The sequence below is a fragment of the Leucoraja erinacea genome, chromosome 32 (assembly GCF_028641065.1).
Source record: "Leucoraja erinacea ecotype New England chromosome 32, Leri_hhj_1, whole genome shotgun sequence".
Lineage (NCBI taxonomy): Eukaryota > Metazoa > Chordata > Chondrichthyes > Rajiformes > Rajidae > Leucoraja > Leucoraja erinaceus.
The window spans coordinates 23,703,655-23,724,102 of NC_073408.1; the positions used below are offsets into that span (position 1 = coordinate 23,703,655).

General features: G+C 46.6%; 1 protein-coding gene across 8 annotated transcripts in view; it reads right to left on the minus strand.

Annotated features, from left to right (window-relative positions):
* Window positions 1-20,448, minus strand: part of LOC129712453 (CMP-N-acetylneuraminate-beta-galactosamide-alpha-2,3-sialyltransferase 4-like) — a 165,003-nt gene that overhangs the window by 66,075 nt on the left and 78,480 nt on the right. For all 8 annotated transcript variants that reach the window (XM_055660903.1, XM_055660897.1, XM_055660898.1 and 5 more), the window contains 2 exons: window positions 16,012-16,107; window positions 8,306-8,495 (listed from right to left, as the gene is read on the minus strand). In XM_055660903.1, coding sequence (XP_055516878.1) covers window positions 8,306-8,495; window positions 16,012-16,107 — 286 coding nt within the window. The remainder of the gene's footprint in view (window positions 1-8,305; window positions 8,496-16,011; window positions 16,108-20,448) is intronic.

Genomic DNA, 20,448 nt, shown 5'->3' on the forward strand with positions numbered 1-20,448 from the left:
TGCTGGTGCTGGTGCTGGTGTTGGTGTGTGGTGGTGGTGGGGTGGTGTTGGTGGTGCTGGTGTGGTGTTGGTGTTGGTGTGAGCCTGGTGCTGGTGTTGGTGCTGGTGCTGGTGCTGGTGCTGGTGGGTGCTGGTGTTGGTGTTGGTGCTGGTGCTGGTGTTGGTTGGTGCTGGTGTTGGTGTTGGTGCTGGTGCTGGTGTTGGTGTTGGTGCTGGTGCTGGTGTTGGTGCTGGTGGTGCTGGTGCTGGTGCTTGGTGTTGGTGCTGGTGCTGGTGCTGGTGCTGGTGCTGGAGTGAGGGTGGAATGCCGGGGCTTGGGATGGGGCCATGACCGGGGCCGAGAAAGAAGCTGCTGCTGGAACCAAGGACGAGCCTGGGTCTGGGGTCAGGGACAAGTCTGGAGATGAAGTTGAGGCCTGGACTGGAGCCCAGGCGATGGCCGAGCTAACGGCTACAGTCTACAACAAGGCAGGGCCGAGTATCAGAACCAGGCCGAGTTCCAGGCCCTGGCGCTGCTCTACGACCTGAGTAGATGCTGGGGCAGGAAATGGGTGTGAGGGGATGAGGATGAGGAGGAGGAAGAGAGGAGGGGGTAGGGAGGGAAGTTGCCACATCCACCCCACTCTACCCCCTCCCTCTCCCTCAGCACACTCCCTCTCCCTCCCACTCTGCCCCTTTCCCTCTCTACCCCCTCCCTCTACCCTCCCTCTCTACTCCACTACCCTCCCTCTCTAAGCCCTCCCCCTCCCTCTCTACCCCGCCCTCTCCCTCTCTACCCCCTCCCCCTCCTCCCCTCTCTACTACTCCCCTCTCTGCCCCTCCCTCTCTGCCCCCTCCCTCTATACCCCTCCTCCCTCTCCACCACCCCTCCTTCTCTACCCCCCCTCCCACTCTACGGATTGAAGAGGGAGGGTGAAGAGGCGGAGGAGGAGGAAGTGCCGGGGGAAGAGGAGAAATGAGCCGCGTCTGTGCAGTTGGGGGCTATGCGTGAGTGGTGCAATAATGCACTGTGGGAACGGGTTGCGTTGGGGGAATGAATGAGTGGTGGAATCTTGCAATGGGGGATCAGACCCAACGGTTCTGCACGGTCCGGTACATATACATATATATACATACATACGCACAGAGACACATACAAATATACACGTAAAACAAACAAACAGACAATAATAGTGCAAAAAGGCAAAACTAATGCCCCCAAGTCTATGTGTCGAGAGGAACTGCATATGCTAGTTTACACCGAAGATAGACACTAAATGCTGGGGTAACTCAGAGGGACAGGCAGCATCTGTCGAGAGAAGGAATGGGGATGTTTCGGGTCTCCCAAAACGTCACCCATTCCTTCTCTCCAGAGATGCTGCCTGCCCCGCTGAGTTAATCCAGCATTTTGTGTCTCCATCCAAGTCCATGTAGTTCAGAGCTTATTTGGAAGTTGTGGTGCTTAACAGCCTGATGGCTAGAAGGAAGAAGCCATATTTAAACCTGGATGTTGCAGTTTCCAGGCTCCTACATCTTCTACCTGATGGCAGGAGTGAAATGAATGTGTGGGTCTGATGATGCTGGCTGACCTTTTGTGGCAGGGTATGCTGTAAATCACTTTGATGGTGGGGAGTTCAGTACCGTGATGGACTACATTTAAACAATGTCATCCGAATTATTGGTCATAAGGTCATAAGTGATTGGAGCAGAATTAGGCCATTCGGCCCATCAAGTCTACTCCGCCATTCAATCATGGCTGATCTATCTCTCCCTCCTGACCCCATTCTCCTGTCTTCTCACAATAACCCTTGACACCCGCACTAATCAAGAATCTGTCTATCTCTGCCTTAAAAATATCCATTGACTTGGCCTTCATAGCCTTCAGCAACAAAGAATTCCACAGATTCACCACCATCTGACTAAAGAATTTCCTCCCTCCTAAAGGGATTTCCTTTAATTCTGAGGCTATGACCTCTGGTCCTAGACGCTCCCACTAGTGCAAACATCCTCTCCACATCCACTCTGTCCAGGCCTTTCACTATTCGGTGTCTAAGACAAATCTGTTGGTGTGTAGGAGCTGATTTGTGGGATCGCAGGGTGAGGAACTAGCAAGGGAATGGGCTTCTTTTGGATCCGACAGTATAATGAAAAAGAGTTCATTATTAGTCTGGTTGTGAAAGGGGGATTTAGGGAACAATAATCCAAATATGCTATAATTTTCCAAAAAGATGGAAAGTTATTTAATTCAATGTGAAAACAATAAAATAGGACTTGATGTTCCAATCCCTGTAATAAGTCATCACTCTTGCTATTTGTAGTGGGATTGGTGAAATGTAGGGTAGGTACGTCAACGGGGTCATCAGGTGGGCACCCTCCTTCTTTGACGTTTCATTGATAAGCCCACAACGTCTCTAGAGGGCTCAACGTTGATGCCTAGCGTCACAGTTACACCCCCCCCAATTCTATACCTTCCTGTCTTCATCTTGCAGCACAATTGTCATCTCTCCTTTTGATCCAAAGCCAATTGCTACTTTTTTCTGCAGAATTTGATAATGGCTTGATTGCTTGTTGGAGGGAGAGACCCCTCACCCCCATTTTTTTCAATGGACTGGTCGTATATGTGGCAACAAATCCCCTGCATCCCACTTCGACAGGGAAAATCTTGGTCTTCCAGCCATCCTGGAAAGCTTCAGTTGCCAGTTCAGAGCACTTGTTCTTTTCCCTCTCATAAGCTTCTTCAACACCATCTTCCCATGGAACTGTCAATTCCACAACGTATGCCAACTTGGCTGTTGTGGACCGCAGGACCATGTCTGGCCGGAGTGTTGTAGCCACAATGTCTGGGGGAAACACAAGCTTTTTTTTCCTCAGCCATTTGGCCCATCAAGTCTACTCCACCATTCAATCATGGCTGATTTATCTCTCCCTCCGAACCCCATTCTCCTGCCTTCTCCTCTTAACCCTTGACACCCGCACTAATTAAGAATCTATCTATCTCTGCCTTAAAAATATCCATTGACAGCCTCCACAGCCTTCTGTTGCAAAGAATTCCACAGATTCACCACCCACTGACTAAAGACATTTCTCCTTCCTAAAGAAATATCCTTTAAATCTGTGGCTATGACCTCTGTTCCTAGACGCTCCCACTAGTGCAAACATCCTCTCCACATCCACTCTGTCCAGGCCCTTCACTGAAGTTCTTGTGCGAGGCAGTCACCTTCCTGTCAATTTATACAAACATTTGTTAGCCTCGAGGGTTGGCTAATTATGTGGGCGATTTACAGAAACTCTTGTCAAAAACATTTAGATCAGTTTTGAGATACAGCATGGAACCAGGCCCTGAGGCCACTGCGTCCGCAACGATCAATGATCACCCGTACACTAGTTCAATCCTACACACCAGGGAATATTTACAGAAGCCAATTAACCTACAAACCTGCGTATCATTGCAATGTGGGGGGAAACCGGAGCATAGGGAGAAAATCCACATGACCACAGGGACCTCAGTCCAGCCCCAGTGTCCCAGCTCAACATGGCAGCTCATGTTGGAAGTTGCCAGCAGTGCTGGAAATACAGATGATTTAAACATGAATAGAACCGTACAGCACAGGAACAGGGGGCAGCACGGTGGCGCAGTTGTAGAGTTGCTGCCTTACAGTGCTTTCAGCGCCGGAGACCCGGGTTCGATCCCAACCACAGGTGCTGTGTGTAAGGAGTTTGTATGTTTCACCATGACCAGCATGGGTTTCTCCGAGAACTTCGGTTTCCTCCCACACTCCAAACACTTACAGGTTTGTAGGTTAATCGGCTTGATATATGTGTAAAAATTGGCCCTAATGTGTGTGTAGGATAGCGTTAATGTGCAGAGATCACTGGTTGGTGCACACTCGGTGGGCCGAAGGGCCTGTTTCTGCATTGTATCTCTAAACTAAACTAAAATTAATGGGGAGTGTGGCAGGTTGAGAAGTGGGAATCTTTAGACTTTAGTCCACCGAGTCCTCACTGACCAGTAATCAGCCCACACACTAGCACGATCCTACACACACTAGGGACATTTTACAATTGTTTTACAAAGCCCAATTAACCTATAAATCTGCACGTCTTTGGAGTGCGGGGGGAAACCGGAGTGCCCGGAGAAAACCCACGCGGTCACAGGGCGAATCAATGAAAACATTTATGCTCGCTTGAAAGCTATCATTGTATCTTTATAACATTTTCTTCTCATCCTTCCAGAGGAGATTATCAGACAGATACTGATCAAAACAAAGTCCCACATGCCAGCTGAGATTGACAGGTAAATACTATCCCTTTTGTGGTTTAATGGTTGAGGGGTTTGCAGGGTGAATGAGAGCGGCAAGGATATTTTTGTAGATACAGCGCGGAAACAAGCCCTTCGGCCCACCGAGTCTGCACCAACAGCGATCCCCGCACACAAACACTATCCTACACACACTAGGGACAATTTACATTCATACCATGCCAATTAACCTACAAACTCCGAGATGTTCAAATTCTTCCACACTCCAAAGATCACGGGAAGAATATACAAACACCCAACGCGTCATTAAGACTGCTGAGAGGATCACTGGCACCCAGCTCCCCAGACTGGAGGACATCTACCGGACCCGCTGCATCCGGAGGGTCAAGGGCATCATTAGAGACAGCACACACCCTGGACACTGCCTCTTCACCCCCCTGCCCTCAGGAAGACGATACAGGACACTGAGCACCCGCACGACAAGCTTCTACCATAGAGCTGTGACACTACTGAACTCTATCCCCCTCCCACACTGATTCCCCCCCTCTCTCTCTCACACAACCCGCCCATACTCCTATATGTTTATAGTCTGATTTTTTTAATAGTTCTTTTTTAAACGTATTTTATACTCATATTCCTGTGCAGCTGGAGGACTGCTCCAACAAAATGTTGTTGTCTTGTACAATGACAATAAAGATTATTATTATTATTATTATTATTATTATTATTATTATTATTATTATTATTATTATTATTATTATTATTATTATTATTATTATTAGACAAGCACCCATTGTCAGGATCAAATCTGGGTCTCAGGCGCTGTAAGGCAGGAGCTCTACCGCTACACCACCGTGCCGCATTTTCGCATTAATGATAAGTGCGGACACTACTGAGTTTGACACTATTGAATGTGTGGGCACTGAGAATGTACAAAGAGCTTTTGCACAGTTTTCGTTTTGTATTTGATTTTTACGCTGCATCAAGTTTATTTTCAATTAAAAATGAACAGTGTGGGTGTATGTCGCATTTGGGATCATGCTTTTGTCAGGAAGTCCGTGAAGACTGAAGATGAATTGCAGTAGGGCTGGGAGTTGCGGGGTAGCTCACAGTGGCGCAGCGGTAGAGTTGCTGCCTTACAGCGTCAGAGTCCCGTGTTCGATCCTGACTACGGGTGCTGTCTGTACAGAGTTTGTACATTCTCCCTGTGGCCGTGTGGGTTTTCTCCGGGTGCTCTGGTCCGTACACTAGATCTATCCTACACACTAGGGACAATTTACAGAAGCCTATTAAACTACAAGCCTGCACATCTTTGTGATGTAGGAGGAAGCTGGAGCACCCAGAAGAAACCCACGCAGTCATAGAAACAATGAAAATAGGTGCAGGAGTAGGCCATTCGGCCCTTCAAGCCTGCACTGCCATTCAATATGATCATGGCTGATCATTCAACTCAGTATCCTGTACCTGCTTTCTCTCCATAACCCCTGATCCCTTTAGCCACATGGGCAACATCTAACTCCTTCTTAAATATAGCTAATGAACTGGCCTCAACTACCTTCTGTGGCAGAGAGTTCCAGAGAGTCACCACTCTCTGTGTGAAAAATGTTTTTCTCATCTCGGTCCTAAAGGATTTCCCCCGATCCTTAAACTGTGACCCCTTGTTCTGGACTTCCCCAACATCGGGAACAATCTTCCTGCATCTAGCCTGTCCAACCCCTTAAGAATTTTGTAAGTTTCTATAAGATCCCCCCTCAATCTTCTAAATTCTAGTGAGTACAAGCCGAGTCTATCCAGTCTTTCTTCATATGAAAGTCCTGACATCCCAGGAATCAGTCTGGTCAACCATCTCTGTACCCCCTCTATGGCAAGAATGCATTTCCTCAGAATTGGAGACCAAAACTGTACACAATACTCCAAGTGTGGTCTCACCAATACCCTGTGCAACTGCAGTAGAATCTTCCTGCTGTATACCAAATCTCTATTTTGCAAGAATGCTTTCCTCAGAATTCGAGACCTTCACTGCTGTGCACAATACTCCTTTTAATGACTGGTCTCCACCACACCCCCTCTCGTGCAACTGCAGTAGAATCTCCCTGCTCCTATACTCAAATCCTCTTGCTATGAATGCTAACATACCATTCGCTTTCTTCACTGCCTGCTGCACATGCATGCAGCGTCACACACACTAACTAAGTCCCCACCTCCCCCCTGCACCCACGCTAACACTGCCCCCCAGCTTCGTGTCATCAGCAAACTTGGAGATATTGTATTCAATTCCCTCGTCCAAATCATTAATATATTGTACACTAGACCAATTCTGTAGCCCCAATGTGCGGTTGTGGGGGGGGGGGGGGGGGGGGGAGGGGGGGCGGGGGGGGGAGGGGGGGTAGCAGACACACACTAACTATCCCCAGCCCCCCCTGCAGACGCTAATTACCCCCTTGATATTATATTAATATTATTAATTTGCTCCTTTTAAGGGGATCTACGCATAGCCACATAGGGGGAGAAGAGGAGTGAGAGGGGGGGAGTGGGTTTAGGGGAGGGAGGAGGAGAGGGGGGGAGAGGGGGAGAGAGAGGGTGTGCTGAGAGGGGGGTGAGAGAGAGGGGAGGAGAGGGAGGGTGAGGGAAGGGGGTAGGGAGTGGGAGAGGGAGAGTGGAGGTTTAGAGAGAGGAGAGAGGGAGGAGAGGGGAGAGAGAGAGAGAGAGAGAGAGAGGAGAGAGAGAGAGAGAGAGAGAGAGAGAGAGAGAGAGAGAGAGAGAGAGAGAGAGAGAGAGAGAGAGAGAGAGAGAGAGAGAGAGAGAGAGAGAGAGAGAGAGAGAGAACAGTGTATACCTGATTAACCTGATTAACCTGATTAACGCTTCTCACAGTGCTCTAGACATTTGTTCCGTCATTCAGAGCTCTGATTGAGGCACACCACTTCCTGCTTTTATAGTCCCGTTACAGTTCCTGATTTTTCCCCATATCCCCTGATTCCTTTGGCCCAAAGAGCTAAATCTAACTTTCTCTTGGCTCCTCAGCCTTCTGTGGCAGAGAAATCCACAGATTCACAATTCGCTGGGTGATTTTTTTTTCCTTATCTCAGTCCTAAATGGCCTACCCCTTACATTTAAACTGTTTAACCCCTTACATTCTAGACTCCCCCAATATCAGGAACATTTTTTCCTGTATCTAACCGGTCTAATCCTTTCAGAAGGTTATATGTTTTTATAAGATATCCTCTCATCCTTACAAATTCAAGTGAATACAAGCCCAGTCGACCCATTCTTTCATCATATGTCAGTCCCGCCATCCCAGGAAATACCTTAATGAACCGACGCTGCACTCCCTCAATAGCAATAATGTCCTTCCTCAAATTTGGAGACCAAAATTGCACACACTACTCCAGGTGCGGTCTCACCAGGGCCCTGTACAATTGCAGAAGGACCTCCTTGCTCTTAAACTCAAATCCTCTCGCAATGAAGGCCAAAATGCCATTAGCTTTCTTCACTGCCTGCTGTATCTGCATGCTTACTTTCAGTGACTGATGTACAAGCACACCCAGGTCTCATTGCACCTCCCCTTCACATAATCTGACACCATTCAGATAATAATCTGCCTTCCTGTTCTTGCCACCAAAGTGGATAACCTCCCATTTATCCACATTATACTGCATCTGCCATGCATCTGCCCACTCACCCAACCTATCCAAGTCACCCTGCAGCCTCATAGCATCTTCATTGCAACTCACACTGTCACCCAGCTTTGTGTCATCGGCATACTTGGAGATGTTATATTTACTCCCCTCGTCTAAATCGTTAATATATCCTAATTCATGACATATGATGTAGGAATGTCACCTATCCATTTCCTCCAGGGATGCTGCCCGACTGGTTGAGTTACTCCAGCATTATTTATTCTATGCAAGGTTCCAGCGCCTGCATTTATTTGTTCTAATCAGTCTGAACAAGGGTCTTGACCCGAAACGTCAAAGGTCTTGACCCAAAACCCATTCCTTCTATCCAGAGATGCTGCCTGTCCCGCTGAGTAGTTCCAAAATGTTGTGTCTTATCCATGATACTTACATTTGATTCATTATATAAAATTGCCTTCAGCCAGTTGACATCAACTGCTTTGAAAGGGATCAACACAAAGAGTGTGTCGGGATTGTTTTCAATAGCCAGGTCTTTGATTGCCGATTCAGGGTAAAAGATCCTCAGGGTAGTCTTGTTGCCCACATCTTCTTCATAGCCTCTCACTGGAGCATTGTTCAATCTAAAGGTCAGGAAGGGTGGGAGAGATTAGGTACAGGTTAAAATCACTGTCTCCAGAAAAGCAGCAGACTCTGTTGAAACTTAACCCCATCTACTATCACGCGACTTAGCTAGTTTAGCTTAGTGTCATTTAGGTTAGTTCACTTAAATTTATTGTCACGTGTACCGAGGAGCAGTGAATGCTTCTATGTTCTGTGCTATCCAGTTAGCGAAAAGACAATACATGATTACAATTAAGTGGTTCGCAGTGTAGAGATACAGGATAAAGGGCTGCTGTTAGAGTAGAGGTGTCAAAGAGTGGAGCCATTGTAATGAATGATTGCAGGTCTACTTCCAAATAAGATCACATAGAATAAGTTGTCCTACCATTTTAGGCTGTGCACGCCATAGGCAAGAAAAAGAAGCAGAAGAAGAAAAGTTCCTGTTCGGTTGAAAGGAAACAGTAAAAATTGGAAAGAGCCCAGGTTTTCATGGGAAATTGGGCATCTTGTTCGGAAAAAGAGGGAGATCTACAATAATTATAGGCAGCATGAAGTAAATGAGGTGCTTGAGGAGTATAAGGAATGTAAAAAGAATCTTAAGAAAGAAATTAGAAAAGCTAAAAGAAGACATGAGGTTGCTTTGGCAAGTAAGGTGAAAGTAAATCCAAAGGGTTTCTACAGCTATATTAATAGCAAAAGGATAACAAGGGATAAAATTGGTCCATTGGAGAGACAGAGTGGACAGCTATCTGCGGAGCCAAAAGAGATGGTGGAGATATTGAACAATTTCTTTTCTTCGGTATTCACCAAGGAGAAGGATATTGAATTATGTGAGGTAAGGGAAACTAGTAGAGTAGCTATGGATACTATGAGTTTCAAAGTAAAAGAAGTACTGACACTTTTGAAAAATATAAAAGTGGATAAGTCTCCAGGTCCTGACATGATATTCCCTAGGACATTGAGGGCAGTTAGTGTAGAAATAGCCGGGGCTATGACAGAAATATTTCAAATGTCATTAGAAACGGGAATAGTCCCCGAGGATTGGCGTACAGCGCATGTTGTTCCATTGTTGAAAACGGGTTCTAAGAGTAAACCTAGCAATTATAGACCTGTTAGTTTGACTTCAGTGGTGGGCAAATTAATGGAAAAGATACTTAGAGATAATATATATAAGCATCTGGATAAACAGGGTCTGATTTGGAACAGTCAACATGGATTTGTGCGTGGAAGGTCATGTTTGACTAATCTTCTTGAATTTTTTGAAGTGGTTACTAGGGAAAATGACGAGGGTAAAGCAGTGGATGTTGTCTATATGGACTTTAGTAAGGCCTTTGACAAGGTTCCTCATGGAAGGTTGGTTAAGAAGGTTCAACTGTTTGGTATAAATGCAGGAGTAGCAAGATGGATTCAACAGTGGCTGAATGGGAGACGCCAGAGGGTAATGGTGGATGGCTGTTTGTCGGGTTGGAGGCAGGTGATTAGTGGGGTGCCCCAGGGATCTGTGTTGGGTCCTTTGTTGTTTGTCATGTACATCAATGATTTTCAAAGTCTACAGAGTGATTAAGGCCATTTGGAAGAATGGGCTGAAAGATGGCAGATGGAGTTTAATGCTGATAAATGTGAAGTGCTACACCTTGGCAGGACAAATCAAAATAGGACGTACATGGTAAATGGTAGGGAATTGAAGAATGCAGTTGAACAGAGGGATCTGGGAATAACCGTGCATAGTTCCTTGAAGGTGGAATCTCATATAGACAGGGTGGTAAAGAAAGCTTTTGGTATGCTAGCCTTTATAAATCAGAGCATTGAGTATAGAAGCTGGGATGTAATGTTAAAATTGTACAAGGCATTGGTGAGACCAAATCTGGAGTATGGTGTACAATTTTGGTCGCCTAATTATAGGAAGGATGTCAACAAAATAGAGAGAGAGTACAGAGGAGATTTACTAGAATGTTGCCTGGGTTTCAACAACTAAGTTACAGAGAAAGGTTGAATAAGTTAGGTCTTTAGTCTCTGGAGCGCAGAAGGTTAAGGGGGGACTTGATAGGGGTCTTTAAAATGATGAGAGGGATAGACAGAGTTGACGTGGACAAGCTTTTCCCTTTGAGAATAGGGAAGATTCAAACAAGAGGACATGACTTCAGAATTAAGGGACAGAAGTTTAGAGGTAACATGAGGGGGAACATCTTTACTCAGAGAGTGGTGGCGGTGTGGAATGAGCTTACAGTGGAAGTGCTGGAGGCAGGTTCGTTGGTATCTTTTAAAAATAAATTGGATGGGCATATGGATGAGAAGGGAATGGAGGGTTATGGTATGAGTGCAGGCAGGTGGAACTAAGGGAAAATAATTGTTCGGCACGGACTTGTAGGGCCGAGATGGCCTGTTTCCATGCTGTAATTGTTATATGGTTATAAGAAGAGGTCTACTTCTGGGACCAGCACGCAGAGAGTCCCCTGCCTTGGGCGCCATCTTGGATTACTTACAGTAATGATGAGGTAGCATTTTTGGTCACCTTTAACAACCCCTCCCCCCCCCCCCCTCCCTCCTCCCTTTCTCCCCCTCACCAGCTTTCTTCCCAAACCCCTCTTCCCCCTCTCCCAAGCCCTACCTGCACTTGCATCTATTTCTCCTCTCCCCCTCCCCTTACACCTACATTCCTTCATTTGGCTTCACAATTGGCAACTTTTTGGATGGCACAGTGATACGACAGTAGAGTTGCTGCCTCACAATGCAAGAGACATGGGTTCGATCCAGACTACGGGCGCTGTCTGGACAGAGTTTGTACGTTCCCCCTGTGACATCGTGGGTTTTTTCCAGGTACTCCGGTTTCCTTTCACACTCCAAAGACGGACAGGTTTGTAGGTTCATAGACTTTGGTAAAAAACTGTAAATAGTCCCTTGTGCATAGCACATAGAGGTAGTGTGCAGGGCGGTGCTGACTCAGTGGGCCGAAGGGCTTGTTTCTGCGTTGCATCTCTCAAAGTCTAACGTTTTCAATATTTTTATCTCCCACCTTCTGTTTTTCCATCGCTGAACTTTGTTCAACTACCTGACTGTAAAAAAAAGCCTTGCCTTCGTGCACCTATTAATTGCCATGGTTTGTCCTGCTGCTCCTCTCATCCAGCTTTCATCTCACCCCGCCCACAATACAATCACTTTGAAGAAAGGTCCCGTCCCGAAACGTCACCTACCCTTGTTTTCCAGAGACGATGCCTGACTTGCTGAGCTACTCTAGCACTGTGTCTCTTTTTGTGAACCAGCAGTTGCAGTTCCCTGTATCTATGGACTTAGTTTGCAATAAGGAACGTCGCCATCAGGAGAACTAAATAGAATTTTGTTTTTGCTTCATTTCCTCCAAGAAGAATTATCAGGTTCCGAAGATAGACACAAAATGTTGGAGTAACTCAGCGGGACAGGCAGCATCTCTGGATAGAAGGAGCGGGTGACATTTCGAGTCGAGACCCTTCTTCAGACTGAGAGTCAGGAGAGGGGGAGACACAGAGATAAGGAAGTGTAAGGTGTGAAAATGAGACATCAAAGGCGATTAGGATCAAGGAAAATGTAGAATAGATCATTAGCTTGGAGAAGGAGACAACAAAGCAGACAGAGATGAAACGGGGACTAAAACTGGTTGGGGAACTAGGAAGGGGAAGGGATGGAGAGAGAGAGAGAGAGAAAGCAAAGGTTACTTGAAGTTAGAGAAGTCAATATTCATACCGCTGGGGTGTAAGCTGTCCAAGCAAAATATGAGGTGCTGTACCTCCAATTTGCACTGGGGCTCACTCTGATAATGGAGGAGGTCCAGGATAGAAAGTTCAGTGTGGGAATGGGAGGGAACTGTTTTGCAACTGGGTGATCAGGTACGTTTAGGTGGAGGTGTTCAATATAGTGATTGTTGAGTCAACGCTTGGTCTCACGATCAGGTGCCTCTGGTGTATTCATTCCAATGTGTTTCTTTGACATTCCTGACTCTTTCTTTCCGTACAGAAGTGATATTCTGACTTTGCAATGTGCAATCAGTCACGCCTTTTTACATAGTTACTTAAAGCAAAAACTTGCTCAATGGTCTAGGTGTGTGAAAATCCAGACATGCCTCCCCTACCTTATCACACGCTGCAGGCATATTACCCAACATACCAAAAACCTGCGTCAGAGAAAATTAATTGGTCACTGCAAATTACCCACAGCACAGGTAAGTGATAGTGGCTGGGAGTTGGTGATGGGTCCACAGGGAGAATAACATATGATTAGTGGAGGATCGATGTAGAGCAGTGTTTGATGGCCAGCAAGGTCTCAGTGGGCTGAAGGGTCGTCTATGCCCTCTATGATTACTCTTAGATGATAGACAATAGGTGCAGGAGTAGGCCATTCGGCCCTAGAGCCAACACCGCCATTCAATGTGATCATGGCAGGTCATCCCCAATCAGCACCGCGTTCCTGCCTTCTCCCCATATCCGCTGACTCCGCTATCTTTAAGAGCCCTATCTAACTCTCTCTTGAAAGTATCCAGAGAATCGGCCTTCACCGCCCTCTGAGGCAGAAAATCCCACAGACTCACAACTCTATGTGAGAAAAAGTGTTTTCTCGTCTCTGTTCTAAATGGCTTACCCCTTATTCTTAAACTGTGGCCCCTGGTTCTGGACTTCCCCAACAACGGGAACATGTTTCCTGCCTCCAGCGTGTTCAAACCCTTAATAATCTTATATGTTTCTATAAGATATCCTCTCATCCTTCTAAACTCCAGAGTATACAAGCCCAGCAGCTGCATTGTCTCAGCATATGACTGTCCTGCTGTCTCGGGAATTAACCTTGTGAATCTACACTGCACTCCCTCAATAGCAAGAATGTCCTTCCTCAAATTAGGGGACCGAAACTGCACACAATACACCTCAATGTTAGGAGTCTTCCGCATTCTTTCCAGTTGAGAGAGTCGTAGAGTCACTCAGCGTGGAAACAGGCCGTTTGGCCCTACTTGCCCATGCCAACCAACACGTCCCATCTGCACTAGTCCCACCTGTCTGTGCTTGGCCCATATCCCGCTAAACCGTATCCTATCCACATGACATCCTTCCTATAGTTGGGCACAGGGTACTCCAAGTGTGGACTCACCAACAACCTGTGCAACAGCATCATGATATCCCAACATTTGTACTCAGTACCCTTCCCAATGAAGCAAACATACGAAACTCCATCTTCACTACACTGTCCACCTGATTCGCCATTGTCAAGGGACCATGCCCCTAAGTTCCCAATCTCTCTATTCTGCTACACTCTGCAGGGCTCGGACATTTACTATGTAAATCATGGCAATATACCAAATATATCAATCATGCTTGACATACCAAAATGCAACATCTCAAACTTGTCAGAGTTAAATTCCATTTGCCATTCCTTGGCCCACCTTCCCAACTGATCTAGATCTACCTGTTTAAAACTTAGATTTTAGTCTTTAGAGATACAACACGGAAACAGGCCTTTCATCCCGAGGCCATGCTGACCAGCGATCACCCCGTACACTCGGACGATCCTACACACCAAGTTACAACTTGACCAAAGCCAATTAACCTACAAACCTGCACGTATTTGGAGTGTGGAAGGAAACCAGAGCACCGGAGAAAACCTACGCGGTCACAGGGAGAATGGACATACTCCGTACGGGCAGCACCTGTAGTCAGGATCGAACCTGGGTCTCTGGCGCTGTAAGGCAGGAACTCTACCGCTGTGTCAGTGTGCCACCCTAAACGTATAGGGTAGCCTTCCTCACTGTCCACTATACCACTAATGTTGGTGTCCTCTGCACATTTATTAACAATGATAACTCCATCGGGGTCAAGGAAAGAGCATTCACGTCATGGTCCTGTTTCCACCAATCTTTCCACCACCTCGCACAAGAAGCACAAGTAGCAACAAGACAGACACCATTGTATGCAGATGCCGAGCAGTGTGTTCAGCTCTGGCTGAACTACTTCTAATCTTTTGTGTGGACTCGAGCTCCATTGTCATCCAATGTGTTAATGTAGATAACGAACAACAGAGGATCCAGCGTCGAGCTCTGGGACACTCTACTGATCACAGGCATCCATCAGAAATACGTCCATCCACAACCACCCTTTGAGCCCTTTCTGGAAATCTCACCTTGGATTCCATGCCCTTGAACCTTCTAGACAAGCCCGCCATGCACAACCTTGACAAAGTACATACAAACAATATCTACTTTCCTGCCCACATCAGTTCTGTTGGTGACCTGTTCAAATAAACACTTATTAGATTTTTGAGACATGCTTTCCCATGCTCCAAGCCATAGATAGAGACTATCCCCAATCAGTCCGTGCCTATCCAAATGATGGTAGATCCTATCTCAGAGAATCTCCTCCAACAACTTTCCGCAACTGCATCAGGCTCACCGGCCTGCAGCTTTTCAACTTGGCCTCACTGCCCTTCGTATTTAAGAAAGAACTGCAGATGCTGGAAGAATCAAAGGTCGACAAAAATGCTCAAGAAACTCAGCGGGTGAGGCAGCATCTATGGAGTGAAGGAATAGGTGAAGTTTCGGGTCGAGGCCCTTCTTCAGACTGCTCTTCTTGAGTAACACTACAGGTCCATCACCAACTTTACGAAGGGTGACACAATGGAGAAAATAAAGTTGTGACTGACAAACAGACGGAACTAGGTGGAGGAGGATGGAAAAGAGAGTGAGACCCTGTGTGGACTAGTGAGAGGGAAAGAGAAACACAGGGGAGCTGGCCACCCAAATAGAAAATTCAATGTTCATACCATTGAATCAACAAGCTCATCAGGAAGACCAACTCTGTCCTAGGCGTGGAGTTGGATTCATGGGAGGTGGTCTTGGAGGGGAGGATGCTCCTCAAACTGTGGAGCATCCTGGACAATACAGCTCTCCCCCCTCCATGACTCCATGTGAAAATAAAGTGCAAATGAGCCATTCAGCCTGTCAGCTGCATGAGCAGAATATGAGGTAGTTTAGTGTTAGTGTTTGGGCTTCTGGTGGATAGGCGCCCGACAGACAGAATGGGAAATGGAGGTTAAATCATGTGAACCAGGCTCAAGAGGGCCATTGTAGACAATGCATGTCACACAAGGCTGAGTAGGCTGGTTCTCTATTCCTTGGAGCGCAGGAGGATGAAGGGTGATCATATTGAGGTGTATAAAATCATGAGAGGAATAGATCGGGTGATCGCACAGAATCGCTTGCCCAGAGTTGTGGAATCGAGGACCAGAGAACATAGGTTCAAGGTGAAGGGGAAAAAATGTAATAGGAATCTGTGGGGTAACTTTTTCACACAAAGGGTGGTGAGTGTATGGAACAAGTTGCCACAGGAGGTAGCTGAGGCTGGAACTATCCCAACATTTAAGAAACAGTTAGACAGATACATGGATAGGACAAGTTTGGAGGGATATGGACCAAACGCAGGCAGGTGGAACTATGGGAGCTGCGACATGTTGGCCGGTGTGGGCAGGTTGGGCTGACGGGCCTGTATCCACACTGTATTACTCTTTAACTATGACACCACTCACCGAATAACGACGTTGTATTTGTTGATGACTGCTCCAAGGAGACTATTCCTCAGGGAGTTCCCGTTGCCGACGACAACACACCGTTTACACTGCAAGCTGGCAAGAGACAAACAGGCTGAGTTGAGACAGAGACTGAACATAGCCAGGTAGTGTTGGCAGCAAAATCATTACACTTGTTTCATTCATTTGATGACAAGGTTTCCTAGGAACCAGTTGTGCGTATATCATTGCTCAACACAAACGGAGTTCAAGCCATAATTGCTGGAGTAGCTCAGCGGGTCAGGCAGCATCTCTGCAGAACATGGGTCAGTGATGGATTCACACAACATGGACTTCGACCTCTGAAGAAGGGTCTCGATCCAAAACGTCATCTATTCCTTCTCTCCAGAGATGCTGCCTGGCCCGCTGAGTTACTCTAGGACCTTGTGTATTTTTCCATAAACCAGCATTCACAGTTCCTTGTCACTAGAGTTTAAGACTCCACATTTAGTTCCATATGTTTACCAGTTGATCATTTCACTTCTCCCTCCCTATCCTCAGTCTTCACACCTACTGCCATTCTCCCATTCATCGCATCCAAATGACATCCTACAATATCCGCTGACATTCCTACCCTGGCATTATCCTTGCGATGAGTTTCACAGAGAGCCTTGGAATGTAGATCGAGTCATTCTGCACTACATCCTAACATCCCCTTCCCTCCATTCCATTGTCTCCCATCACAACTTCTTATCGCCCGATCCATCCGACCTGTTCTATCCTAATCTCTACTCATCCTACCCTGTTCCATCCCCACCCTCTTCCCATACCCATGTGCTCCAATCCACCCTCAGCCTGTACTCAACTACCCCATCTCACTGTCGGAAGGTACACAAGATTGCTGGAGAAACTCAGCGGGTGCAGCAGCATCTATGGAGCGAAGGAAATAGGCGACGTTTCGGGCCGAAACCCTTCTTCAGACTGATGGGGGGGTGGGGGGGAGAAGGGGAAGGAAAAGGAGAGGAGGAGGAGCCCGAGGGCGGGCGGATAGGAGGGTGGGAGGAGACAGCTAGAGGGTTAAGCAAGGGGAGGAGACAGCAAGGGCTAGCAAAATTTCTCCTCCCCTTCCTTAACCCTCTAGCTGTCTCCTCCCACCCTCCTATCCGCCCGCCCTCGGGCTCCTCCTCCTCCCCTTTTCCTTCCTTCTCCCCCCCCCACCCCCCATCAGTCTGAAGAAGGATTTCGGCCTGAAACGTCGCCTATTTCCTTCGCTCCATAGATGCTGCTGCACCCGCTGAGTTTCTCCAGCAATCTTGTGTACCTTCGATTTTCCAGCATCTGCAGTTCCTTCTTGAACTCACTGTCAGAAGGAACTGCTGGTTGACTTGCACCTCCTCCAATCTCATCTACTGTATCCGCTGTTCTAGGTGTCAACTTCTGTACATCGGAGAGGCCAAGCGCAGACTTGGTGATCATTTCGCTGAACACCTCCTCTCAGTCCACCTCAACCTAACTGATCTCCCAGCTTCTCAACACTTTAACTCCCCCTTCCATTCCCAATCTGACCTTTCTGTCCTGGGCCTCCTCCATTGACAGAGAGAGGCCCAGCACAAATTGGAGGAACAGCACCTCATATTTCGCTTGGGTAACTTACACCCCAGCGGTATAAACATTGACTGCTCTAAATTCAAATAGCCCTTGCTATTTCCCTCTGTCTCCATCCCCTCCCCTATCCCAATTCTCCCACCACTCTTACTGTCTGCAACTACATTCTATATCTCTGTCTCGCCCACTGACATCATTCTGAAGAAGGGTCTTGACCCGAAACGTCACCCATTCCTTCCCTCCAGAGATGCTGCTTGGCCCGCTGAGTTATTCCAGCAGTTTGTGTCGACCAAGGAACTGCAGATGCTGGTTCAAACCGAAGATAGACACTAAAAGCTTGCAGTAACTCAGTGGGACAGACAGCATCTCTGGAGTAAATGAATAGTTGACGTTTAAGATCGGGTCGGGTCGGGTCGGATGTGAAGAAGGGTCTCGACCCAAAACGTCACTTATTTCCTTTTCTCCACAGATGCTGTCTGACCCACTGAGTTACTGCAGCTTTTTATGTCTACCCCATCCAACTCTCAGCCTAATCCCACCTGCTCCATCCCACTCCTCTCCACCACCATATTCTTCCCCTTGATCAACTGTCCCCGAAACCTTAATTCCCAACTATCCACTCTCTCATCAATCTGCCATTCTGTGTCTCCACACAAATTGGATACCAGTTCGATGTGCTATTGTTGGAGATTAGTGTGGTCTGGACAATTTACTTTAACATAGAGTGATGCAGTGTGGAAACAGGCCCTTCGGCCCAACTCGCCCACAATGTCCAACAATCCATCCTAGTCCCACTTGCATGCACTTGGTCCATATCCCTCCAAACCCGTTCAATCCATGTACCTGTCCAACTGTTTCTTAAACAATGGGATAGTCCCTGCCTCAACTATCTCCTCTGACAGCTTGTTCCATACACCCACCACCCTCTGTGAAAACGTTACCCCTCAGATTCCTATTAAATCTTTTCCCTTCACCTTGAACCCATGTCCTCTGGTCTTCGATTCCCCTACTCTGCGTAAGAGACCCTGTACATCAATATGTCCATGGCCAAACGTTGCTGGGTTCTTGTTGCATACAAGCAAGGAGTAATGACTGGGCCTGTGATAACTAACCACCAACAAGCATTATCATCTCCTTTCATACAAGATACTAACCATTTAAATGCCCAATGATAGAAGTACCTTGATCTCTTACACCCAAACATCTCTGGACATCAGTTCTTTGGTCCACATTTGAACCAAGGCATTGTTGACCTCTGTAGTCAGGTGGTCCTGGCAGATCCTACACTGCCCATCCATAAGCAGTTCAGTAACAAATGAGTTGTTGAGATCGTCCATCACAATGCAGATGATGGCGACTACATTCACTGGGAAGTAGATAGACCCAAAATGCTGGAGTAACTCAGCGGGTCAGACAGCATCCCTGGAGAAAAGGAATAGGTGATATTTCGGGTCGAGACCCTTCTTCAGACCCGGATGATTCAGGTCTTGACCCGAATTGTCACCTATTCCTTTTCTCCAGCGAAGTTGTCTGTCTCACTGAGTTACTCCAGCTTTTTATGACTATTTATTGTTTAAACCAGCATCTACAGTTCCTTCCTACACTCTTCACTAGGCAGTAACTAGCCAAATTGCATTTGTACTGCTTTTTTACTAATCAAGAATCTGCCAATCTCTGCCTTAAAAATATCCATTGATGGCCTCAACAGCGTTCTGTGGCACTGAATTCCACAGATTCACCACCCTCTGACTAAAGACATTTCTTCTTATCTCCTTTCTAAAGGTACATCCTATTATTCTGAAGCTATGGTCTCTGGTCCTAGATTCTCCCACTAGTGGAACCATCCTCTCCACATTCACACTATCCAAGAATTTCACTATTATAGAAGTATAGGAGCTATTGAGTATAGAAGCTGGGATGTAATGTTAAAATTGTACAAGGCATTGGTGAGACCAGAGTATGGTGTACAATTGGATAGGCATATGGATGAGAAGGGAATGGAGGGTTATGATATGAGTGCAGGCAGGTGGGACTAATGGGAAAATAATTGTTCGACACGGACTTGTAGGGCCGAGATGGCCTGTTTCCGTGTTGTAATTGTTATATGGTTGTAATTGTTATATGGTTATTCGGTAAGTTTCAATGATGTTCCCCCTCATTAACCATATAACCATATAACAATTACAGCACGGAAACAGGCCATCTCGGCCCTACGAGTCCGTGCCGAACAATTATTTTCCCTTAGTCCCACCTGCCTGCACTCATACTATAACCCTCCATTCCCTTCTCATCCATATGCCTATCCAATTTATTTTTAAATGATACCAAGGAACCTGCCTCCACCACTTCCACTGGAAGCTCATTCCACACAGCTACCACTCTCTGAGTAAAGAAGTTCCCCCTCATGTTACTCCTAAACTTCTGTCCCTTAATTCTAAAGTCATGTCCTCTTGTTTGAATCTTCCCTATTCTCAAAGGGAAAAGCTTGTCCACGTCAACTCTGTCTATCCCTCTCATCATTTTAAAGACCTCTATCAAGTCCCCCCTTAACCTTCTGCGCTCCAGAGAACAAAGACCTAACTTATTCAACCTTTCTCTGTAACTTAGTTGTTGAAACCCAGGCAACATTCTAGTAAATCTCCTCTGTACTCTCTCTATTTTGTTCACATCCTTCCTATAATTGGGCGACCAAAATTGTACACCATACTCCAGGTTTGGTCTCACCAATGCCTTGTACAATTTTAACACTACATCCCAGCTTCTATACTCATTCTTCTAAACTCCAGCGAGTACAGGCTCTTAAACAATTATCATATGTTAACCCACTCTTGTCTGGGACCATTCTCATAAACC